This window comes from Pararge aegeria, chromosome 27 (genome assembly GCF_905163445.1).
Source record: "Pararge aegeria chromosome 27, ilParAegt1.1, whole genome shotgun sequence".
Classification (NCBI taxonomy): Eukaryota; Metazoa; Arthropoda; class Insecta; order Lepidoptera; family Nymphalidae; genus Pararge; species Pararge aegeria.
Window position 1 is genome coordinate 1,560,082 of NC_053206.1, and position 24,069 is coordinate 1,584,150.

General features: G+C 40.5%; 3 protein-coding genes across 3 annotated transcripts; 2 read left to right on the plus strand and 1 right to left on the minus strand.

Moving 5' to 3' along the window:
- Nucleotides 1-9,126: 9,126 nt before the first annotated feature.
- On the plus strand, nucleotides 9,127-10,074 carry LOC120635525. The gene is made up of 2 exons (XM_039906544.1): nucleotides 9,127-9,202; nucleotides 9,815-10,074. The coding sequence occupies exons 1-2, from the start codon at nucleotides 9,127-9,129 to the stop codon at nucleotides 10,072-10,074; spliced, it is 336 nt and encodes a 111-aa protein (XP_039762478.1).
- Nucleotides 10,075-10,173: 99 nt separating this feature from the next.
- LOC120635526 lies at nucleotides 10,174-11,032 on the plus strand. The gene is made up of 2 exons (XM_039906545.1): nucleotides 10,174-10,636; nucleotides 10,758-11,032. The coding sequence occupies exons 1-2, from the start codon at nucleotides 10,174-10,176 to the stop codon at nucleotides 11,030-11,032; spliced, it is 738 nt and encodes a 245-aa protein (XP_039762479.1).
- A 1,101-nt stretch (nucleotides 11,033-12,133) lies between these two features.
- On the minus strand, nucleotides 12,134-12,709 carry LOC120635528. The gene has a single exon (XM_039906546.1). The coding sequence runs from the start codon at nucleotides 12,707-12,709 to the stop codon at nucleotides 12,134-12,136; it is 576 nt and encodes a 191-aa protein (XP_039762480.1).
- Nucleotides 12,710-24,069: the final 11,360 nt, after the last annotated feature.

The following is a 24,069-nucleotide window of genomic DNA, read 5'->3' on the forward strand; positions in this document are numbered from 1 at the left end:
GAGTTATAAATGGCGTAACTAACACAACTTTCTTTTATATAAATAAAGATTTTATTATTTAACCACTTCAAAAATTACTGTGATATTGGTGTGTGTTGACGGCAGATCCGAACACAGTTGTGATCACCCGTGCTCTTCCCCCGGGTGTCGTACGAGATGACTAAGGGAATAAAAAGGTGGGGGAGACTTCTATAAGCGTTTGTGGACTATAATAATAATAATAATAATAATACGTTTAATTTATATAAAAATCCATAGCTACAACAATAACAATTATCTTATTTACTATATTATGAACTAAAATTGGCCAAACATATAGATAATAAAAAATTAGGATTCTCCTAACTAAGGTAAATACCCTCTTGAGCACCTGGTGTGAGTGTGCACCAACCCAGTGCTCCATAAATTGATTTTCCCATTTATTAGTTAATATTTTCAAATAGTGTTGGAGCTTTCGCGCATTCTGCTCATCATTGATGCAGATCTTTTCTCATGATTGCGTAGAAGTCATCAACATGATGCTCCGCAAACATTTGTGATGCACTGCAGTAGCGCGGCAGCCTCAACAATACTCTATATACGTAGGTCATTATAAGCCCTCTGTGTATATGACACGCACAAGCTGCACGTATAAAATGTTTGACAATATGCTCTGAAAAGTATTAGCTTCACTTCCCTGGTAAACCGTGTAAACTTGCGGGCTATCATATTACATCTTATCGCCCACGCCCTACGCTCCCTCTCAATGTCTTTGTTGTCATTCAAGTCCTCTGTTATCAAACGTCCCAGATACCTAAACTCCGTCACTCTATTAAGAATTACTCTATTAATAGTTCCTGGAGGAACGTCATCCACCGAGCTACCTTTACTCTTAAAGACTAGAAGCTCACTCTTTTTAACATTATATATGAGTCCATAAGACGCAGCATAATTCTCACATATCCGAAGGAGCTTTCTAAGTGCACTAATTGATGTACTCAGCAAGACCATATCGTCTGCACAGCTGAAATTATTAACTATAGTGCCGTCTATAGCTCACCAATAAGCTGGTTAATATATAAATTAAACAGAGCAGGAGATGTTAAACCACCCTGTCTAACCCCACACTCGAGGTAATAAGCATCTGAGTATGCGCCAGCCCATTTAGCACTATTTGTTTGTGAGCTATACCAAAATTTTAAGATATTAATCATCTCTGATGGCACATCAAGGTTATATAACTTTTCCCAAAGCTTTTCGTAGCATACAAGGTCAAAAGCCTTGGAGAGGTCAAGAGAAGCTGCATAAACAGGAGTTTTACGGTCCGTGTACTATGAGAAAGTCAGATTTGGTAGAAACCTGGGCTGTGTTAGGTCACTGCAGATATGCCGCATTTGAAAGCGTTTGTAAGAAGATGCCCCAATGTCAGTATGTACCTATACAGGACCAGAGGCCGATAGCCTCGGGGGGCCGAGTTTGAACCTAAAAAAGTTAGAGATGCGTGCGTGCTGGGACGCACGTGCTAAAAAAATAAAGAGAGTGGAGGACCATGGTATTCAGATATTCACTTCAATACCCACAATGTTCAGGATGGCACTTAGATCTTTCATTAATTAACAGTATTATTGAAGCTAAATACCTAGTTTCTTACCAGTAATTATTTATTCTAATGACTACTATTCTTCCTTACTATTAAGGTATTCATTTTATAAAAGATATTAAGCTTCTCTATAATTCATATTACTTGTTACCTTCAAATAACTCTACTACCAGTTCGGAATGCTGTCTTCGGCAGAGAAGACCACTGGCAAGAAACTCTACCGTTGCTCTTTTATTCAATCAATTAAAACAAGACTTATAAACACAATTACAACATTGTCATATGTTATAACGCTAGGCCCTTTGATACAAGACATATAAGACAGGTCAAACATAACTACTATGATCACTTATAACATCAGGACTTTTGGAACAAGTTGTTTGTATACAGCAACCTCTGCTACATAAACTGTCTGTGTAAAATATTGCTAGGGTATGATACCTAAATAATCCAAAGGATGAGATATACTTATCTGATGCAACATCAGGTACAACCATAGTACCAACAACTTTTAACAACTTATCTCAACTCTATCACCAGTATATACGACTCTTGTTCCGCCACAACAATATTTCGTTACGTTTATCGTTTCCATTATAAATCATCTATTCCCAATCTGTTATGTTCTATTCACAATACTTTACTTAATCTCCTTTTCTCAATTCATTACTTTAAATCCGTCCTAACTTTTCTTTCCCGCCAATCTACCTTGTCAAACTCGCGTCTCCCGCCATAGATTCCGTACTTTTCTTTGACAGTCTACTAAAGTCCATTATTCTATTTTCAATACATTATCAATGAGTATACAAACTATGATTTGTTGATACATTTAATATAATCATCGGGTTTATCATAGATAAAGTGCTGTAATTCCCTATTTCCTAACACACGCATCTCTAACTTTTCTAGGTTACGTGCGTTTTAAGCAATTGAAGTATCACTAGCAAGAACGGTGAAGGAAAACGTCGTGAGGAAACCTGCATGCCTGAGAGTTCTACATAATGTTTTTAAAGGTGTGTGAGAGCCACCAATCCACTAAGGCCTAATCCATTAACCCCTTCCCAAAAAAACAACAAGCTAAGTTTGTTGTGGGCTTCTTCTTAGACCAGGGCGCGTTTGGAACCCTCGTAGCTTTAGTTTTAAGTTGACGAATTCAGTTATCGCCATCAACTCACTTCTATGTCATATTTTACGTGTAATTTACGCATCGAAAGTGCCATCTATGTGCCTATTTGAATAAAGAAATATTTGACTTTGATTTTGACATTGTAGGAGGATACCCGTGGCCTGTAGTGGGACGGTAATGGGTTGATATGATGATGATGAGTCCACCAATCCGCACTGGGCCAGCGTGGTGGACTACAACCGTGGAGGACAAACCCTTCTCATTGTGGGAGGAGACCCGTGCCCTGTAGTCAGTGGCGTGCACAGAGGGTATGCACACGGTATGCCGATGATATAAAATTAAGAAAATCTTCAGTACGAGTTATAAATACTTAAGGGTAGGCTTTTTATAACTTAACTTGTAGCGGTCTCCACATTACAGAACTAGATGGCGCCACAAAAATTCTGCATCGCGCTACCGAAGTGTTAACAAAGAATGCCTATATATATACAACTTCCAAAAATGAATGTACGCAAGGCCCGCAACAAGGCTGCGTATGTGATGGGTCGTCTCTATCCGATGATTTGCCGTAAAAGCAAATTATCCCTCCGTCACAAGGTAACCTTGTATAAAACGTGCATACGTCCCATGATGACATACGCCAGTGTCGTATTCGCCCATCGCCCTCACAGCTCTTATAAGAGCTTACAAGTCCTACAGAATAAGTTTATGCGCATGGCCACGGGCAGCCCGTGGTTCGTGCGCAAGGTAGACCTAGATCTTCCCATCATAGCCCAGTATTTTAAAAAATTTGATATCAAAGTCCTACTTTGAAAAAGCAGTCCGACACCCCAACCCCCTAGTGGTCGAGGCGTCCACTTATAAGACGAGGGCCCCGATTTCTGACGTCATCCGGACGTGGATCCTTACCACGGTTCGGACTAAACAATGATTAGTCCATAAGTCCACCAACAGTCAGATTAACGTCAAACCTAGCCGAGGTCCGAGCCCTCGCAGGAGGCACCCTCGGGTCGACGTCTCCCACTCTCCCCCCGATGTCGTCGAGCCCTGGGGCTCTTCTCATGGCAAGCTTTCACCCCTCAGGTGGTTATGGGCAAGTGTCCATCCGAAAAATGAAATGAATGTTCGGACCTCGGTCCCCGAGCACGATCACCCGCTCTGAGGAAGATCTTTCCATTGTTACGGTCGAGCGTATCACAACAGCTCCCGTACAAACTCTTACAATGCCTATTCTTAAGTTTTTTATAACTCGTACTGAAGATTTTCTTCATTTTATATCATCTGAATACCCTGTGCATACCCTCTATGCACGCCACTGTCTGTTGTAGGGTAGGTTGATATGATGATGAAAAATTCATCGAACAGCACTCGAACCAACATCCAAACCCAGTAATAACTATTACATCGCTTAGCTATCTTCTACGCCCTGCGTGGAATTAGGGCCTTAACGGGAGAAATCGGGTCACGACTCGTAGTAATTTCAAGGGAAGTAATACAATTCTCATTGCAGTTAGAAGGTTTTATTATGGGGTAATCCTGGATACGGCAGTCTTTCTACGAATAAACATGTGTAATGAGTTTAAATAGTGAATCACGGCATGGCCACGAATAGGTTCCGTGTGAGGCGTGCGGGTTGCCCGAAAGGCCTTCGGTAGGGCGACTTATATTTGCTTGCGCGCCGCTACTATCAATGAGCATACAAACAAGTTGCTTCACTATGATCTCATCTCACATGTGGTTTCATCATCATCGTCATTATATCCAACACCGTCAACCAATTACAGGCAGGGCACATGTCTCCTCTTACAATGAGAAGGGGTTGATGGTGCAGTCCACCACGGTGGCCCAGTGCGGATTGGTGGTCTCATCATCATTGACGGCCGAGTGGCGCAGTGGGCAGCGACCCTGCTTTCTGAGTCCAAGGTCGTGGATTCGATTCCCACAACTGGAAAATGTTTGTGTGATGATTGATTTTTCAGTGTCTGGGTGTTTATCTGTATATTATAAGTGTTTATGTGTATTATATTCATAAAAAAATATTCATCAGCTATCTCAGTACCCATAACACATGCTGCGCTTACTTTGGGGCTAGATGGCGATGTGTGTATTGTCGTAGTATATTTTTTTTTTTTATCATCATCATATCAACCCATTACCGGCCCACAACTGGGCATGGGTATCCTCCCACAAGGTCAGAGTCAAAGTCAAATATTTCTTTATTCAAATAGGCACATAGATGGAACTTTTGATGCGTACATGTACACGTAATGCGTAAATGTTACATGTCAAATATGACATAGAACTGAGTTGATGGCGATAAATAAAATCGTCAACTTAAAACTGAAGCTACGAGAGTTCTAAACGCGCCCTGGTCTAAGAAGAAGCCCGCAAAAAACTTAGCCGGTTGTTTCTTTGGGAAGAGGTTAAGGCCTTAGTGGATTGGTGGATTCCACACACCTTTAAAAACACTATGGAGAACTCTCAGGCATGCAGGTATCCTTACGATGTTTTCCTTCACAGTTGGAGCAAGTGATATTTGAATTGCTTAAAACGCACATAATTTAGAGGGGATATCACCGCTTCCATGTGATTTAATATAAGATAAAAACTGCTTGGTCTAGTTTTTAGCATATTTATGTAGGAATCGTCATGGCTTGGCTTTGATTCCTGAGTCAGGCCAATAAATAATAGTTGGGATTTCGCGGTGGCACCTTACGCTTTGGTGTTCTAAATAATTGTTGATGTTGGAAAAGAGAAACTGCTGAGTTTCTTGCCGGCTTCTTCTCTGTGGAATCTGCCTTCCGAACCGGTGGTAGAGTCACTACAAATAGACAGACTTTACGTTTCAAAAGTGCTTATATTAGGCCTACTTGAAAGAAATGATTTTTGAATTTGAATTAATTATTGCAATGTCTGATACTCGTATAATTTATTGACAAAAATATTTTCTTTCTTTATTTATATTTTGTCTACTTCAGTTAGGGGTTGGGAAATTTGGGTTGTCTATGGCCCGAAGATCACGTTAATCTATACCAGTTAGCGTGCATAGAGGGTATGCACGGGTATGCAGACGATATACCCTTTGCATACCCTCTATGCAGTGGCGTGCACAGGGTTTTTGACTAGGGTATGCATAAAGAAGGAAGGTGCCATAAAATGGAAAAATCCTTCGCATTTATGAGTCATACGAAAATTTTAGGGTATGCAGTGCTTCTATACATATATGAAGTGCACGCCACTGCCTCTATGCACGCCACTGCCAGTTAGAAGTGGCAAAAATCGTAAAATCCCAACAGTCCGCGTTGAAGCAGCGTGGTAGGCGCTCTAACCCCTCTCTCCTGTTCCCAGCGTTTGACATAGTTATACTAATGGTTATTTTTAAAGTCATTTTTGACGAGCTAAACCCTGATTGTTACAAAGAAGCCATCGCCTATAGACGGCCGACTGGCGCAGTGGGCAGCGACCCTGCTTTCTGAGTCCATGGCCGTGAGTTCGATTCCCACAACTGGAACATATTCGCTCGATGAACATGAATATTTTTCAGTGTCTGGGTGTTTATCTGTATATTACAAGTATTTATGTACATCATTCATAAAAATATATATAAAAGAGAAAGTGTGGGGGTATGTTCCGTATAGGCTCCGAAACGGCTGGACCGATTTCAATGAAACTTTTGACCTGGCGAGTAATCCTGTAAAGTTTGGTGACGATCGGAGCACTCCTATTTTCGAACTGCCAAACTGTCAAATACAGCTTTTATTTACTATGATGATATTCTATTGTTGGGTGTACATCGGTGTAGATAATGATCTTCACCCGCTCGAAAAGAGAATAGAAGAGAATGAATTCGGAGAGAAATAAATGATTTAATATATTATGAGACTTATATTGAATATTTTATGATGTAAGTTTATTGTTTAAATAAAATAAAGCAAAATCTAGCCCGGCTTAGCGGGCTGGGTACGCTAGTCATTCATAAAAATATTCAAAAGTCATCTCAGTACCCATAACACAAGCTACGCTTACTTTGAGGCTAGATGGCGATGTATGGTCGCAGTATATTTTTTTTTTTATAACCAAATCAAATCTTCGCAAGCCATGCATGAAACATCGGCAACCACGCTCTTCGAACCGGAACAAAAACATACATGGCAATAGTGTTTCCTACAAAGAGCTCTCTCAAAAAACTCTCTAACTATAAAACGCCACGGTGATGAAGTAATAGCAGCAAAACTAAACAATAACACAATAATTGTAACCTCTTTCTTCAATTTCCAAGTAGGTTAAATAGTGATCGGTAAACAGAACTACTTTATAAACGGTCTTGTGTATTTCTAAAAATAGGATTAGTGGATCAAAACTCGTACGTATTTAAATCGACTACGTGACAACGAAAGTGGGCTATTTTCTCGGGCGTATTTGGGTGGTAAACACACGTATTTAGTATCTAGTCTGTGGGTGGTATTATAAAAAGGAAAGATTATTTTTTATTTGTAATCGATATAAACATTGAATAAACTGGGTAAATATGAAGAAATACCAGGGTATAATGAACGTAAAGCATTCGGTGGCGCATTGGTATACACGCAAACTTCGTGAGGAAGGCACTGGTTCGAAACCTACCACGGCTATTGGCTTTTTTAGGGGGGGTTGGTCAGGTAACCTCCACGTGGTGCTCCCTGGGTGCCAGTCAATAACCGATCAACTCGTTGACTGGTTATTGAATGGCAGCGAATAACCTAACACTGGGAGGGGTGCTTCTCTGCGTGTCCCTCTGTTTTGCAGAGGGCACAGCAGATGGAGCGAGGATGGTTTTGGCGCGCACTTACACTGCCACCGAACAGGCTTTGGTAGCATTTTGTTGCCTAGCCACCGTCGAGCTCGTAATTTCGTACTGAGGCGTCATGGTCATGTCTCGTGGCCCATACGGAACCGAGGGTCTTGCCTTAACCGGCTGTATTGCGAGGAAGAAAACCTAAAAATTACCCCGAATCCCAAGCGGCGGCGCACAGCGCGGGGATGCATGGCTGATGGGTAGTTCAGTCACCAGTGCGACCCCCGCCAGGGGACCAGCCGACTCCCTGTGTCGAGTTACGCTCAAGCTTACCTGGGTGCAGGGGGCACCACCCGGATGGACTGTATGTTTCTCCCATACTCGTGGGATCAAACATGGAAAATAAAGATAAAATGAAAAAGGTTGAAAATATTAGAGGGTTAGAAGGCCCGCAAGGAGGAGAGGAGACGTGCACCTCAGCACTGTCTTTGGAAAAGGCAAGAAAGAAAATAGTTTTACAGATGCCAGTACGTGAGGAGATGGATCACGAATCCCCTATGGATTCAGATTCAAACACAGACAGAGTGTTTGAGGCGCTGGTGGGCCCCTGGAAGGCAACCGGAGCTGTCTCGAAGCGGCACCGTGAGGAAGTTGACAGTCTGGGGGAGGAAGAGGGTGAGCCCTCTGAAAAGGCTGTCGCAGTAGAGCCTGAGCCAGTTCTTGTCCCAAAAACGAAGGCGAAGGCAAAAGTGGGCATACCTTGGGTACAGTGTTGCCAAAGCCCGTCTCAAAGAAATGGATATGTGCTCATTTGAGACCGAAGCGGCCGCAGATAATGCATACCGGCTCAACCCCCCTCAGACTAGGTCTAAAACTCGGTCCCAAGAGCGGAAGTCCGGGACCGAAGTCCAAACATAGTGGCTGAAGCAACCCCCGAAGCAGTAGATGTATACGCGCCGTCAAGAGATGAGTTCATCGATAGGCCCCGGAATGCAGTCTCCTCTATAACGAGTGAGGCTAAAAAGTCCAAAAACTCAGAGGCGGCGTGAGGATTGAAATTAGCAGGGCCACGACAGAGATCCGAAAGGCTATGGATACCCTGCAGGCCATGTCATCCGATGAGAAAGCTCGAAGGCTACATGCAGACAACAGGAGGATGCAAAAGGAGTTGGCAGCCTTAAGGGCTGAGGTCAAGGCCCTCCGGTCCTCCTTCTCAGCAAGAGAGAAATCGCCTACTGTGGGTCAGCCCGCTACTGACGCGAATCTTCAGACCTCCCCAGCGTTTGTAGAAATGCTGGAAACTCTAAAGAGGGACCTCTTCGTCTCCATCGGTATGGTTAATGACCGCCTCCGGGAGGTGGAGAAGCGGCTCCCCCAGGAGCCCGTACTGAGGCCACCACTTGCATCCGACAAAAAGAGGGAAAAGGCGGCACGACGTCCTCTTGACGATCCATCTGCTTGTCCATCGCCAGAGCGCGTGACTAAGTCGCGCTCGGCGGCAGGTACTAGGACCACCATGCCTGTTCCAGCGTCGCAACCAGAGCGTAGTGTTACGTGGTACAGTGCAACGGAAGACTGAAGCCGCTGAGACTACTTTGTCGGATCACCGGTATATCCGGTGGAGAGTCTCGCCATCTCTCCCTCTTCATGTTCATGCCCGAGGAGGAGGTGGAGTGTTCCCAAGATGGACCCTGGCCCGCCTTGACCGTGATATGGCAGAGGAGTAAGCCATCATCGAGGCCTGGAACACTGGTCCACCGGTTTCGGCGGGATTAGAGGAGAAAGCAAGTAGTTTTCGCGTTTCACTCAGGAGGGTGTGTCATGTAGCTATGCCCCGGACGAGGTGCCTTCCCGCCCGGCGATCGGTGTACTGGTGGTCACAGGAAATCGCTACTCTCCGTGCCGATAATAACAAGACACTTCTGCTAATAAGGAGTTTTTGGCAACCCTGGACAGAGATCCGTGGGGCCGACCATACCGAATCGTCAGAGGCAAGATGCGGAGGGTCCCATGCAGCCTGAGCTCCTTAATCGGGTGGTGTCCGGACTTTTTCCCCGACAACCAACATTTACGCCTCCAATTATGGCGCCTTTATCCGGGGAACGGGGGAGGCCGATTGCAGCCCCACCACTCTCAGACGATGAGATAGCTGAAGTTTAGGATCGCCTACGGCAGAGTAGGAAGGTACCAGGACTGGACGGAGTCCTGGGAAGCACCTTGGGGGCCGTCTGAGGCAGTTGTTCAACGACTGCCTGGAGGCGGGACGCTCCCGGAGGTGTGGAAGGACGTTTGGTTCTGCTCCAAAAAGAGGGTCGAAATCTTGACTCTCCCTCAGCATACAGACCAATCGTCCTGATTGATGAGGTGAGCAAGATGCTGGAGAGAATTTTGGCCTCTCGGATAAACCAACATCTTGCTCAACGGGGCCCCGACATCTCGGAGCACCAGTATGGGTTCAGGGCCGGCAAATCAACTATAGACGCTGTGGGTGCTCACAGAGCCTTCTGTAAGTTTGCAAAGAAGAGGGGTGAGGGGGTGCTGGCGGTGTCACTAGATATCGACAATGCTTTTGGCACCCTCCCATTTAGCGTGTAGCGATCTCCACATTACGTAGCATTCGGGGGAGCGGGTTGGCGGCCCCCGGCACATTCTAGCATCTTGGTGTCGGGGGAAGCGGTCAAAATCCGTGCCCACATGAGGTACCTAGGCCTCGTTTTGGACCGCAAGTGGAATTTCGAGGAGCATTTTCGTCAACTTGCTCCTCGAGTGGTGGGAGCAGCTGCCGCACTTGGTCGACTACTTCCAAATGTAGGAGGCCCTGGAGCCCCATGCCGTCGTCTATTTGCAGGGGTTGTGAGGAGCATGGCAATGTATGGGGCCACAATTTGTTTTGACGCACTCCGTGCGCCAACCAGGGCGCTTCTACGAAGGCCGCAAAGGGTGGTGGCGAACCGGATATGCCGGGCCTACACTACTGTGGCCTTTGCGGCTGCGTGCGTCTTAGCAGGCACTCCCCCCTGGGAGCTGGAAGCGGAGGTGCTCGCTGAGACGCACCGCGTTAGAATAGAGAGACAGGCGAGAGGGGAACGATTGGCTCTCGAAGAAGTTGGCTGGGTGCAGCGGGTGGCTACCCGGAGGATGCGGGACCGCTGGCAAGGTGAGTCTGGAGGATGCCCTCTATGGCAAACGCACCATAGAGGCCATGCGCCCGGTCCTCGGCCAGTGGATTCGGCGGAAGCATGGTTCACTCTCATTCCGGCTCGTGCAGATTATGACAGGCCATGGCTGTTTCGGTCATTACCTGCACCGTGTCGCGAGGAGGGAACCGACCCCGTCGTGTCATGAGTGCGGTGCTGCGGATGGCACTGCTCAGCACACCCTCGAGGAGTGTCGCAGGTGGGATCCTCAGCGTCACACTCTGGTAGCGGAAATAGGCGGGAACCTCTCGCTGTCCAGCGTTGTATTTGCCATGCTGAGCAGCGAGAGGTCTTGGGAAGCCGTGGTTGACTTTTGCGAAGAAGTTATCTCGCAGAAGGAGGCCGCGGAGCGGTAGCGTTAAGAAGCTGTAAACGCACATAGGCCCCGGCGTAGACGGGGGGGAAGGAGAAGACGGGAATATGCCGCACGTCTGCTTGCCCTGGGAGGCGGCGGGTAGTTATTGGGCTAGCTACCCGTCCCTATACGAGTCTCCCTACTGTCTGAGGGGGGGGGGGGGGGGCTGTTCTGATCACCTCCTCCTTAGCGTAGTAGCCCTGGCAATCAGTTGGGGTTGTTGGTAGACGTTTGGGAAGTGTACAACGCGTTCCCCGGACGTCCAATAAAGCCAACGAGAGGGACATGCCGTGGTGGTTTTTAGCTCGGGTAAACGAGTCCCACATAACCTCTGTCCTGCCCAAAAGGACAGAGGTAGCCATAAAGCTTTTCCACCTCAACAATAAAAAAAAAAAAGGGTATAATGAACGGTATCCGTCCGTACTAATATTATAAATGTCAATGTAAGTTTGTTTGTTAGGCTTTCACGCAAAAACTACTTAACCGATCCTCATGAAACTTTGTACACATATTCTTGGAAGCTCGGTTTTTATGGGAAAGAGGATGAAAATGTTTGAAATTATAACCGATTTGAATAATTATTTTTTTATTTAGAACTTATAATATGTGTTTAATTTTGCCCAAACTTTGTGTAGATCTGATGAATATGGTTGGAGATAGAGGACAGAACTCCTCAGCGGACAGCAGTAAGCCCCTCATTTAAGGCTTAGCGATACTGAATACTTAAATTTTTTTAGAACTACAACTAAATTGAATGCCACATCAAAATACAAAATCAAACGCAGACGAAGTCGCGGGCAACTGCTAGTTATGTTATAAAAGCATATACTCAGCCCCACAAAGGTATTCCGTACTCCCCTCAGACGGTATGATGATATCACAAATTTATGACCGTTTCTAGTAAGTCGATTGTTTATATCAACTTTTTCACATTCTCTGGTCGTTCCTTCATCACTGAAGATCGTGGTCCTGGTGAGATCTCAACTTCGCGTTGGTAAACTGTCTCGATCGGCTTCTGTTGGAGGCCATTTTGGCGATTTCATAGAAGCGGTCCGAATTTGATTTTTTCAACTGGTTTGCCCATCTTGTTGGGGACCGGCCTCTAGGTCTTTTGCCTTCGGTGTCCGCAACTATTCCCCCGCCACATTATGTGCCCGAAATAAGAAAGCAAACGTTGGTAACATATAGAGGAAAGTCGAACACTAACTCCTAGCTGCACCAGGATGGACACACTTGTGCGCTTGGCTGTCCAGGGTATTCTCAACATGCGCCTCCAACACCATATCTCGAAGGCGTCTATCCTTTGCCTTTCTCCTGCTTTGATGGTCCACGTTTCAGCTCCGTACATGAATATAGGGAAAATCAAGGCACGGACCAAGCGGCTCTTAGTGTTGAATGTTATGCCTCGATTTTTCCATATACTACCAACCCGTATCATAGCACTTTTCGCCATTGCTATGCGTCTTTTTATGTCCGGCACACCACTACCATCGTTGTATATTTGGGAGCCTAGATAGATGTAATCCTCCACGATGTCTACGGATGGTATATTGGCGGTGTCGAGCAGATTTCCGGAGCGGTCAACTATCATTAACTTGGTCTTGCTCTTATTGATGCACAGACCAAGCTCCAAACTCCCCACTCCAAGTATTTTCAAGAGCTCTTTCATATCCTTCATTGAGGTGGTAACGAGAACTGTATTATCAGTGTACCTAAGGTTACATACTTCACTTCATCACTTGCTTTAACGGTAAAGAAAAGCATCGCGAGGAAACCTACATTCTTCATTGATTGTCTGACCAATTACCAAGTATCACCTCCCCAGACGAGCTCTTTCGCAAAAAGGTCAACTAATTTTAATGCTTCGGGTGTCGTACGAGGCGACTAAGGAAATGTAACACAGAGCTGCGATCACTAACCCGCCTGCCCAACGTGCTGAAATTCAAATTCAAAATTCAAAAATGTTGTATTCTTGTAGACCTTATTACAGGCACTTATGAAGCGTTCATACATTTAACATGTTACACTAATGTTAGTGATGGTGATAACCGCATTCGTTAACTTGAAACTAAAGCTAGGAGGGTTCCAAACGCGCTCTGGTCTAAGAAGAGCCCACCAAACTTAGGTTAATTATTTTTGCTATCACCATCTCATAGTCGAGTTAATGTTGAGCTATGAAGTTAGAGCGATTAATACCCAAGCTTCTTTATCTATATATATAAAAGGCAAAGGTGACTGACTGACTGACTGACTGACTCATCAATCAACGAACAATTTGACGGATCGGGCTGAAATTTTGCACACAGGTAGTTATTACAATGTAGGAATCCGATAAGAAAGGATTTTTGAAAATTCCAACCCTAAGAGGTTTAAATGGGGGATAAAAGTTTTTTAAAATCCATCATTTATCAATTTATTTGTCAAGTTACATCCATGACTTTGGTTTTCGATTAAAAATAAAGAAATACGTGTTTCACAATTTTTTTTAATTCCAACTCCCAAGGCATCAAATAAGGGATGAAAACGGATATGAGAGTTTCTGTTTTTTTAAGTAATTTACGTTCATATTTTTCTATTAGCAGCAAGGCATTTGTACAAACCTTCGTAGTTAAAATTTACCAAATCAAAAATTGAACTTAACGTGAGCGAAGCCGCGGGCAAAAGCTAGACATACATTTAATACTTAATATTATAATAGTAATTTTCTATAAACTCATTGATAGAAATCTCCAGTTTTTAATTTGTTATAAAATGACATACAATTACCCTTAAATGAATTACTAATTTTATGCAGCCTAGTAAACTGCACTACAAGTTTATTTTTACTTTTACTACTACTTTCAGTAGTGGACTGTTATCAGTGGCGTGCACAGAGGGTATGCACAGGTAATATAAAATGAAGAAAATCTCCAGTACGAGTTATAAAAAACTTAGGATAGGCATTGTAAGAGTTATAAAAAGCCTACCCTTAAGTATGAGGGTACAGAGAAAATATTTCATAAGAATATCTAATTTAAATAAAACAAATTACAAATTAAACACAAACACACACGCACACACACACGCATACAAACACGCTCACACACACGCATACAAACACGCGCACACACACGCATACAAACACGCGCACACCCACAAACAAATCAAATGTACCTACCTAAGCACCCGCCTCAAAAATTTACATAATTCTCTTTTATTTTTATTTTTTTCATTGATTTATTTCTTTTCTTTCCTTTATATAATTTTCCCTGTAAATTGTCAAACGTTTGTTAATAAGACCATAGATATAGGGAAGACACTGTCTCCTGTAACACAGTTTTAACTACCGCAGGAGACAGGGCTCCACACTCATGAAATGTATACGTTTATTTTGATAAAATAAAGATATTATTATTATTATTATTATTATTATTATTATTATTTATAACTCGTATTGGGGATTTTCTTCATTTTATATAATCTGCATACCCTGTGCATAATCTGCATACCTCTATGCACGCAGCTGTCTGTTATGCTATTGATGAAGGCGTCGTTATAAAGTGCGCAGTATTTTGGCTGCGGTTTTTGCGCGTCTAGACTCGATTCTCACATCTAGACCGAAAAAACAGCTAGGTATACGAAAATATCGTTTCTCGGAAACAAATTGGGGTTGAATTGTTTATGGTGATTTACGTTTGATAGGTTACGTTCACCTGTGCCCTTAGCGCGAGATCTGTAGGTATGCTTGCCGTTTTCGACTTGTGGTTTTTGACTTATTGTTTTCAACTTAAATAAATAAATAAATAAATATACTACGACAATACACACATCGCCATCTAGCCCCAAAGTAAGCGTAGCTTGTGTTATGGGTACTGAGATAGCTGATGAATATTTTTTTATGAATATAATACACATAAATACTTATAATATACAGATAAACACCCAGACACTGAAAAACATTCATGTTCATCACATAAACACTCTCCAGTTGTGGGAATCGAACCCACGGCCTTGGACTCGGAAAGCAGGGTCGCTGCCCACTGCGCCACTCGGCCGTCAACTTGTCATTATAGTCAATAGTAATTTTTTCGGAATATCAGCTACAACTATACCAAATTTTATTTAAATCAGTAGTTTTCACGTGATGCCTGTTTGTTTTTGTTTTTCGAAAGACATGAGCCTCTTAAGTGGGGCAGCACTTTATTTATTTACGATAGATAAGCCTGGTATAAAATCGTCAAACACTTTCGTCCCCTCTCCCGTGAGAACTGAGCTTAACTTCGGAATAAAAAGCATTCTATATTACTTCTAATACCTTCAGGAATATGTGTACAAAGTTTCGTGATGATCGGTTTAGTAGTTTTTGCATGAAAGCGTAACAAACATACTTACATTCACATTTATAATATTAGTAGGGATGTACAGAAATCTTCCAGTTAGGGATTTATTATAAGTATATATAATAAAATGCACGTCACACAATTATTATTCTAATACAATAATAAAAATATGTACATGTATATTTTATTTTTATAAAAATACAATATTTTTATGTTATTTTTAGTTATATTTATTTACTTATTAGGTTTTAAGGAAAACAAACAGTACTATTACACATAAGAGTAATTCCGTATATCAGATAAGTCAGTGAAGTTTCCACAGCGTAGTTATACATAAACGGTAACATTAGCCACAATTTGTTTAGGAATTCATTAACCAAGCGAAAATTACACGACAAAATTACCTTTAAAAACAGACAAAAACTTTATAATGCTTATTTTGCGTTTCATTTGTACACAGCTTAAATACCTAAATAGCAAATATGCATCTGTAGATATAGCTTGCACACTTGAAACGACCGAATGCTTTACCGGGATGTTCAACAATTATTTTTTTTTAACAATAAAAGCCGACCTTATGGTGAACTCTCAGGCATGCAGGTTTGCTCACGATGTTTTCCTTCACCATTGAATCAAGTGATATTTTAATTACTTAAAACGCACATAACTTAGAAAAGTTAGAGGCGCGTACTGGGATTCGAACTCGTCCCCCCCGAAAGTGAGGTCGAAGTCGAGTAGATATAGTACAGATCAGTAGATTCCAGTTGATTTGCTTTCATATTTCAAGAGTTCCGTTGTCTGTCTACGAAAATCTTTATCCACTTTTTGTCGTTTAAAAACAAACATATTTCAGACGGCCGATTGGCGCAGTGTGCACCAACCGTGCTTTCTGAGTAAAGGCTGTGGGTTCGATTTCCACTAATGGAAAATGTTTCTGTGGTGAACATAATGTTCAGGGTCTGGGTGTTTATCTGTGTATTATAAGTATTTATGTGTATTATATTCATAAAAAAAAAAAAAAAATATCATCAGCTATCTTAGTACCCATAACACAAGCTACGCTTACTTTGGGGCTAGATGGTTCTGTGCGTATCGTAGTAGTATATAAACATAGTGGATCCCGTTGTGGGCCCAAACTACCGACAATGTGTCCCAACAACACACAAACACACAACACAGCGTCTTCACCGGTGAAGAAGAGGGCCCCGATTTCTGAGACCTCGGCAGGGTGATTACGTATCTCGCGACAGGTTTGCGACAGGAGTAAATCTTGTAATCACTGCTGTCAAACGTCACTTTTCCATACAATAAATAAACAAAAGTGACGTTAAATTCATGCGTACTTAGTTAATTTCACTAACAACTACTATTGCAGGAGGAAGTTATGAAATAGACATTTCTTTTTCTTTACTGACTACTCTAGTTCGTGCTACTTGCTACATGATCCAAGCTACTTGACACAGGCAAAGTACATTGTTCTGTTTTGGCACTACGAAAATCCACAAATCAAAAGAAGAAGAGGAAGAACAAAAGTGACGTTTGACAGCAGTGATTGCAAGATTTACGCCTGTCGCATTGCTGTCGCGAGATACGTTATCACCCTGCCTTGGATCCTTACCACGGTCACGGGGCGTTCGGACTAAGCAATGATTAACCCAAAAGTTCACCAACAGTCAGATTAACGTTGAACCGAGCCGAGGTCCGTCGTCTCCCACTGTCGTCCCCCCAGATAGTGTCGAGTCCTGGGCTCTTCTCATAGCGAGCTCTCGCGCTCGCCCCACTCCCGGTGACGCCGTAGCAACCCCTCAGGTGGTTAGCGGCAAGTGTCCATCCGAAAATCGAAAAATCGTTGTCGGCCCATTTTACTTTGTTACTATACTGTCAAAACTCTTACTAAGGGTTTAGCTACTGTGAGCGTCGCACTGTCCTAACTGGCACATAGCCTCTAAATGAGCGGTCTTTTCTGGAAAACTGTAAAATTTATGAGCGGTCTTTTCTGGAAAACTGTAAATTTTTCACGAAGCACCGACCTTTATATTTTGTAGTGAAAACTTGTTTCGGCGCATTGAATACTTTTTAGATGAACTAAAATCACGGGACTGGATTCATCGGCACCTAACGCTTTCAACAAATCCTTCCTTACTAATATTATAAATGTGAATGTAAGTTTGTTTGTTACGCTTTCACGAAAACTACTGAACCGATCTTCATGAAACTTTTTATAGATATTCTTGGAGGTATTAGAAATAACATAGTATACTTTCATTGAAAACAAAATTACTTAAGATAAAATTAAATATTATCTATACTTATAATAAATCTGTAGCTGGAAGATTTCTGTACATTTAATATATTTTCAAAATTTTGACCTGATTTTGCTTTATAATCGATACTGAGTCAAAAACAGATTTTTATTGAATTTTGTCTGTCTGTCTGTCTGTCCGATCATCACGTGCAAACTACTAAACTGATTTAAATAAAATTTGGTATAGTGGTAGCTGATATCCGGGTCAACATATAGGATAACTTTTATCCCGATAAACAATAAATTTCCTCCAGGAAATGGGATGCAAAATTTTTAACAATTTTACTTCATAGTTTCGTTAAATTTGAACCGATTTTAATAATATTTTTTTTGATTATTTAATGACATGTATACCATATTTCGAAGCTGTCTACCTGCGGCTTAGCTCGTAAACTACTTTCAATTTTCCCTCGGGAACTACTTAAGGAATCGGGATAAAAGGTGCCAAATTTCATCCAAATCCGTTCAACCGATTATGCTTAATTGAGTAACAAACATCCACACTTTTATAATATTACTAGGATATATAGTAGGCTATATAATATTATTTTGTTAAGTAACAAGCACGATATCATATCTTCAAATGTCGATTGAATATCAATAAAAAATATTACGAAAAGAAATATGAAGGTAAACACAAAGAACTATAGATTTGTTAAACAAACAGAATGCTAGAAATAAATATTTTCTACGACATTTTTAAGCGGTGATAGCAAAGGGGTAAGGACTTCGGCTCAACTTTCGCGGGGCCGAGTTCTATTCCCGGCACTCACCTCTGACTTATCAATGCTAAGTGCATTTAAAGCAATTACACACAAACAACTTAACATATCACTTGTTTTAACGTTAAATGAAAGCATGTGTGAAAACCTGCATTTTTTTATTTTTCTTTTTTATGTTTGTTAGCCCAGAACTCTGTCATTAATAAGCCGATTTGAATATTATATATTACTAGCGGACCCCAGCGCCATCTGTCGGGCTAATTTGTGAATCTAAACAATCCAGGGTGACACCCAAGTGTAAACCAAAAAATTCATTCAAATCGGTCCAGCCGTCTAGGAGGAGTTCAGTGACATACACACGCACACAAGAAATATATATATAAGATATTTAGTAGCAAGGAAAGTATCGAGTAACTCTGCATTTTGAACCGACTTAAAAATGCTGTAGGAAATATTCATTTCTTGCATTTTAGTTGTTAAAAAAGGTCGATATCTTCAGACTTAGAATTTAGACTCGCTGTACTCGCGTTGATGTCTATTGGTTAAATTAAATTCAAAATTTATTTCTTTCGAGTAGGCCTAATATAAGTTCTTTTGAAACGTCAAGTATGTCTGTTTGTAGTGACCCAACGGTTCGAAAGCAGATTGTACTGAGAAGAAGCCGGCAAGAAACTCAGCAGTTGCTCTTCTCTAACATAATTTTACAATTTAACAATCTTTGTTCTATCTTGTGTGAGATGAAAGCGGAGCGGCTTGCTTCCAGGCAACCTTGTCATTAAGAAATTCATCAATAGTATACTTAGTAACCTCTATGAATTAAATGTATTTTTATACATTCTTTAAACTTATGTAATGGTGAATCTAATACTACTTTTGGTATCATGTTATAAAAGCATATACTCGGCCCCACAGTGCGAAAGCAATCAAGGTATACGTATATAATAATCAATCTATATAACCTTTATAGGTACCTAAAACGCTTCAAAATATAAATGGGTGCCTGAAGTTTTAGGTGCCTTGGTTAGGTTAGGTTTTATAACTTTTTGAACATGCGGTCATATGGTCACGTCTTCGCAACATTTTCAATGAAAACGTTGTTGGTGGGATTACTTATTTTCCACGTAAAACACAGCTAGTTTTATAGACCATATAATAAAACACAGGGTCTAAGTTTTGTGCGAAAGTTTCACAAAAACGCGAGTAGCTTAGGTTAGGTTTTATAACTTTTTGAACGTGCGAGTCATATGGCCCCGTCTTCGCAGCATTTTACATAAAAACGTTTCCGGTGAGATTGTTATATTCGAGTTGAACCACAGCTAGTTTTATATACCATTTCTTAAAACACAGGGTCTAAGTTTCGTGCGAAAGTTTCACATAAACGCGAGCAGGTTAGGTTAGGTTAGGTTTTATAACTTTTTATACGTGCGAGTTATATGGTTTACATGAAAACGTTTTTGTCGCAATGACTTATATTCCACAACTAGTTTTATATACCATTTAATAAAACACAGGGTCTAAGTTTGGTGCCAAAGCATCACAAAAACGCCAGTAAGTTAGGTTAGGTTTTACTTATAACTTTTTGAACGTGCGAGTCATATGGCCCCGTCTTTGCAACATTTTACACAGGTGGAATTACTTATATTCGTCGTGAAACGTCGTGAAGTTTTATATACTTCTTAAAACACAGAGCGAAAGCATCACAAAACCGCGAGTAGGTTAGGTTAGGTTATAAAGGTACCTAAATCGCTTCATAATATGAATGGGTGGCTGAAGTTTTTTTTTTATTCCATTATGCAGCCAGGATAACACTGTATCCATATTCGCCGAGTTTTTTCACGTGTCTACATAACAGAAGGTCGGAATTGGTTTAGCATTGATATTCACTTTTTTATTCATCCCGTATGGTTTCCGTGTGGAAATAGGGCTGTCACTGTATAGAAATATATAACATATTGGCTGTGAATCGGTTAGCTTTGAATACGGTTTTTACAAATCTGTGGGTACAGTCAGTTTTCCCGGGTATTTCCTGTAGGTAATGTTATGTTTTAAGAAGTAAAACTTCTTTAGGTGCAACTAGGGGGTAACTCAGATTTTATGACGGAAGTAACGCTCACGTCAGATGTCTGTGAAGTTTCCGCTAGATAAAAATATTAATTTGGATTGGTCGTAAGTATATGTTATATACTGCACGCTTCTTGACTTATACGATGTTTATTTTGATTATTTATTTTCAATATTTTCAAACGGATAAATTGTGAATAGTTTGCTATGTGAATAAAAATTCAACAGTTTAAAAAAAAAATTTAATTGCAAAGTTTTTTGAAAATCTCTGAATATACTTGTTTATTTATTACTTAATAAATTTTCTGACGATGGCGACATTATATAATATCCAATGACAAGGTTATATTGACCTGTGCTGATCTAACCTTCAATTTTCTACTCTCAATTATTCTATTTAACAAATGAAAATATTTATAAAATGTGGAAGTGATATTAATGAATATTAAATAGAATATAAAAATAAATAGTTAGTATTAAATGTAATGGCGGAGTCCCAGTAGCATTTTACTCTTTCATAAATAAATAATAATAAAAGTTTTACTTCAATCGCGCGTAAAGGTTACACGCACACACTTTTTTTTTACTTTAGTAGACTAGCGCTGCGCCATAATCTCACCTGATGGATTGTGTAGATGTGGCTTAAGATGGGACGAGCTTACCTGAAAGAATCCCATTCACTCTGCTTTTAGAGACACCCAGGTTTTAAGATTTAGGAACCCATGCCATGCGTATAAGAAAAGAAGATGCAAATCGTTTCGTGCAGGTTTTTGGCATATATAGTGGACCCCCCGGTAGTCCGACAAACATTTTGCAGGGCAGTGTCGAACTATCGAATTCGTCGGATTATAGAGTACTGCCTACGACCCCCTATAGTCCGGATTTTTTTACAAAAGAGTACCTTGTAATCCGACCACAATAGTGATGGTGCGTACAAGTTGTAACTTGTTCAATCATGCTTAGCGAATACGTATTCAATAATAAATAATAGACCATGTCGGATTACAGGGGGCGCCGGATTTGATAGGGGCCGGACTGCCGGGGGTCCACTGTAATATAAATTTTGGGATAATAATCATTTAATTCAGATGTTTCCATCCATAGATTGTTAGTATATTAGTATCAATTTTTTCCTTAAAGTTAGTATATCCATGGTCCAAGTTAGTATACATTAGTTTAAATAATAAAAATAAATAAAATTAATAAAAAAATAAATTGTAGCCCGATTGCTACTCTCATACAGTGGCACAGTATAGGCCAGTCGAATCTGGGAGCAATTGACATATGGATGACAACCAGCCCAGTGTCTTGCAGTGCGATGGTATTTGGTAAACCGCCCCCTCAATACGGGTATCACATGAAAGTGCTTGACTAGTAGAACAATGTACACAACATTGAACGGTTGAGGGTTTTTTAAATTTTAATACCATTATTATAACTACCTCAAAGTCTGGTTTTTTTAATTGATTTATTATAAATACGTCAAAATTATTTTATGCATGGCCAGCCCTGGTAGACGATATTTTTTCGGCGATTTTGAGCGGAATAAATTGGGTCAAATAGGGTCAGAGAGCAAAAAATCTTACAAGATATCTTCCGGTTATGAAAAACTTGTTTATGCTACATTACTTTATTGACGTAAAGCTACAGAAAGGCAACTCCCCTGCCTTTATAGGAATTGGCATTTTCAAAATTAAGCTTAATTTGCTATACTTTTCGCGGAGTATAGCAAATTAAGCTTAATTTTGATAATATGGAATTTTACTATCGGGTATTGCTGCTGATAATGGCACTATTTTCGTGCTGCAGAAGAGGGCTTTTCGTGTGATCTAGAAAATGGGTCCGAGAGAGTCATTGAGAGATAAATTTAAAGATGTAAGGATTATGACGGTTTTTAGCCAATACATATTTGAAAATTTAATGTATGTTCACAAAAATATATCTGAATTTAAGAGAAAATGTGACTGCAATAATTTGAACATTAGGAGCAAAAATAAACTTGCAGTGTAATACTAGACTACATAAAATAAGTTATTCGTTTAAAGGAAATTGTATACAATTTTACAATAAACTACCAGTCTATGATATCTTGGAGATGTCTCTGAAAAAGTTTGAACTTAAACGTAAGCTAATATAAAAGTCCTATTATAGTAGGACTACGTCAACGATAAAAATGGTTGGGTGTAAATTATAAATTATTGCTCTAAGTTGCCGGCTAAGTTTGTTGTGGGCTTCTTCTTAGAACAGGGCGCGTTTGGAACCCTCGTAGCTTTAGTTTTATGTTGACGAATTTAGTTTAGATATTTTATTTTAAATATTGTTATTGGAATGGTTATCTAGTATAAGAATAGTTAAATTAAATTATGTGAGAAAATTTTTAGGATGCGAGCGCACACCGTCACAAAAAACCGACACCCTGAAGTTAGCTATAAGGTTTGACAGAGTACACTTTTAAATGTCAAAGCCTGCGGGCTTAGTCCGGTGATTTAATTGATTAAATTGTACAAAAATCTCAAATTTTAATGTTGAGTGAAAATTGGTTGCCCTATAATGAGTTAATTAGTATTCCAAATTTAATTATGTTTATTATGTCATTTCTTTAATAATGTAGAAATATTTTTTTTGATATTTAAATAAACTTTACTTAACTAGATAATATATTAAAACTTCCAATGTATTAAATACCTTTTTTCTATTGCCGGTGTCGTTTTTTCTACAACCGTAGAAAGGCGAAAGATAAAATTTTCTGAAAAGATTTTTATCTTGTAAGTATAACTTCTAATGCGTATGCATAAGTAGACACCCGTTTTTTTTTAAGATTACCTCTTCTTCCAGATTATGAATTGTACTGATTTTTTTGAACAACAAAATAGAAAAATATAACGCTTTTTTAAATTTAAATACAATTTGGCCCAATCCTGCCATCCTTTTAGTTCTTTGGGCACTCGTCTTACAGCGTCACACTTACAGCGCCAATATGGCGTCAATCGATTAGAGACAAAAAAAAAAAGTGACAGCAGCCTGTCCAGTAGTAAAAATGGAGGTCAGGGAATGAACCACTGCTTTGCCACAGACTAATAGTAAAAAGAGTGACACAAAAACAAAACTTAATATTCCAATTCTAACCTATTTCCCCTCAGGGCCATATAAACAAATTACTTTGAGAATATCCACGCCATTCGGATTTTTCGATATCTACGAGTCGTTTATTTAAAGCTGACACTTGGACTTATGTGCTGCCAGCAATGACTTAGAACCATGGGCGCTAATATACCTAAAAGTGTTGATCAGACAATTCTCAACCAAGTGACTTTTTTGTCAAGTGCTAATGGAATACTCCTCATTGTCCACATTTTTAATTTCTCAGCAAGGCTTGCTTTTTTTATTATCTCGTAATAATAAACCGACAAAGCAACGAAGCCAGTTGAACGAAAGCGATTGCCTTTAACAGGGCAACACTTCGCAGCGCGTGCAAAGAACATGTCCTAAAAATTGCCGCAATTTGTCCATCAGTGGCCTTTATGATCCTTTTATAGTATCAACGATCAAAATGCTTGGGTGTAAAACGATAACATTGCTCTAACCAGGTTGCTTCTTTAATAGTTTTTAAATGACAATGTGAGATGGATAA

What these genes read in the sequence shown, in the direction of transcription:
- LOC120635528 (XM_039906546.1), bottom strand. Translation starts at nt 12,709, where the DNA reads ATGAAGGATATGAAAGAGCTCTTGAAAATACTTGGAGTGGGGAGTTTG.
- LOC120635526 (XM_039906545.1), top strand. Translation starts at nt 10,174, where the DNA reads ATGAGGTACCTAGGCCTCGTTTTGGACCGCAAGTGGAATTTCGAGGAG. An exon ending in GATGCGGGACCGCTGGCAAG is followed by an intron (nt 10,637 to 10,757) that starts GTGAGTCTGGAG and finishes AGATTATGACAG; the next exon opens with GCCATGGCTGTTTCGGTCAT.
- LOC120635525 (XM_039906544.1), top strand. Translation starts at nt 9,127, where the DNA reads ATGTTCATGCCCGAGGAGGAGGTGGAGTGTTCCCAAGATGGACCCTGG. An exon ending in GACCGTGATATGGCAGAGGA is followed by an intron (nt 9,203 to 9,814) that starts GTAAGCCATCAT and finishes ACTCTCCCTCAG; the next exon opens with CATACAGACCAATCGTCCTG.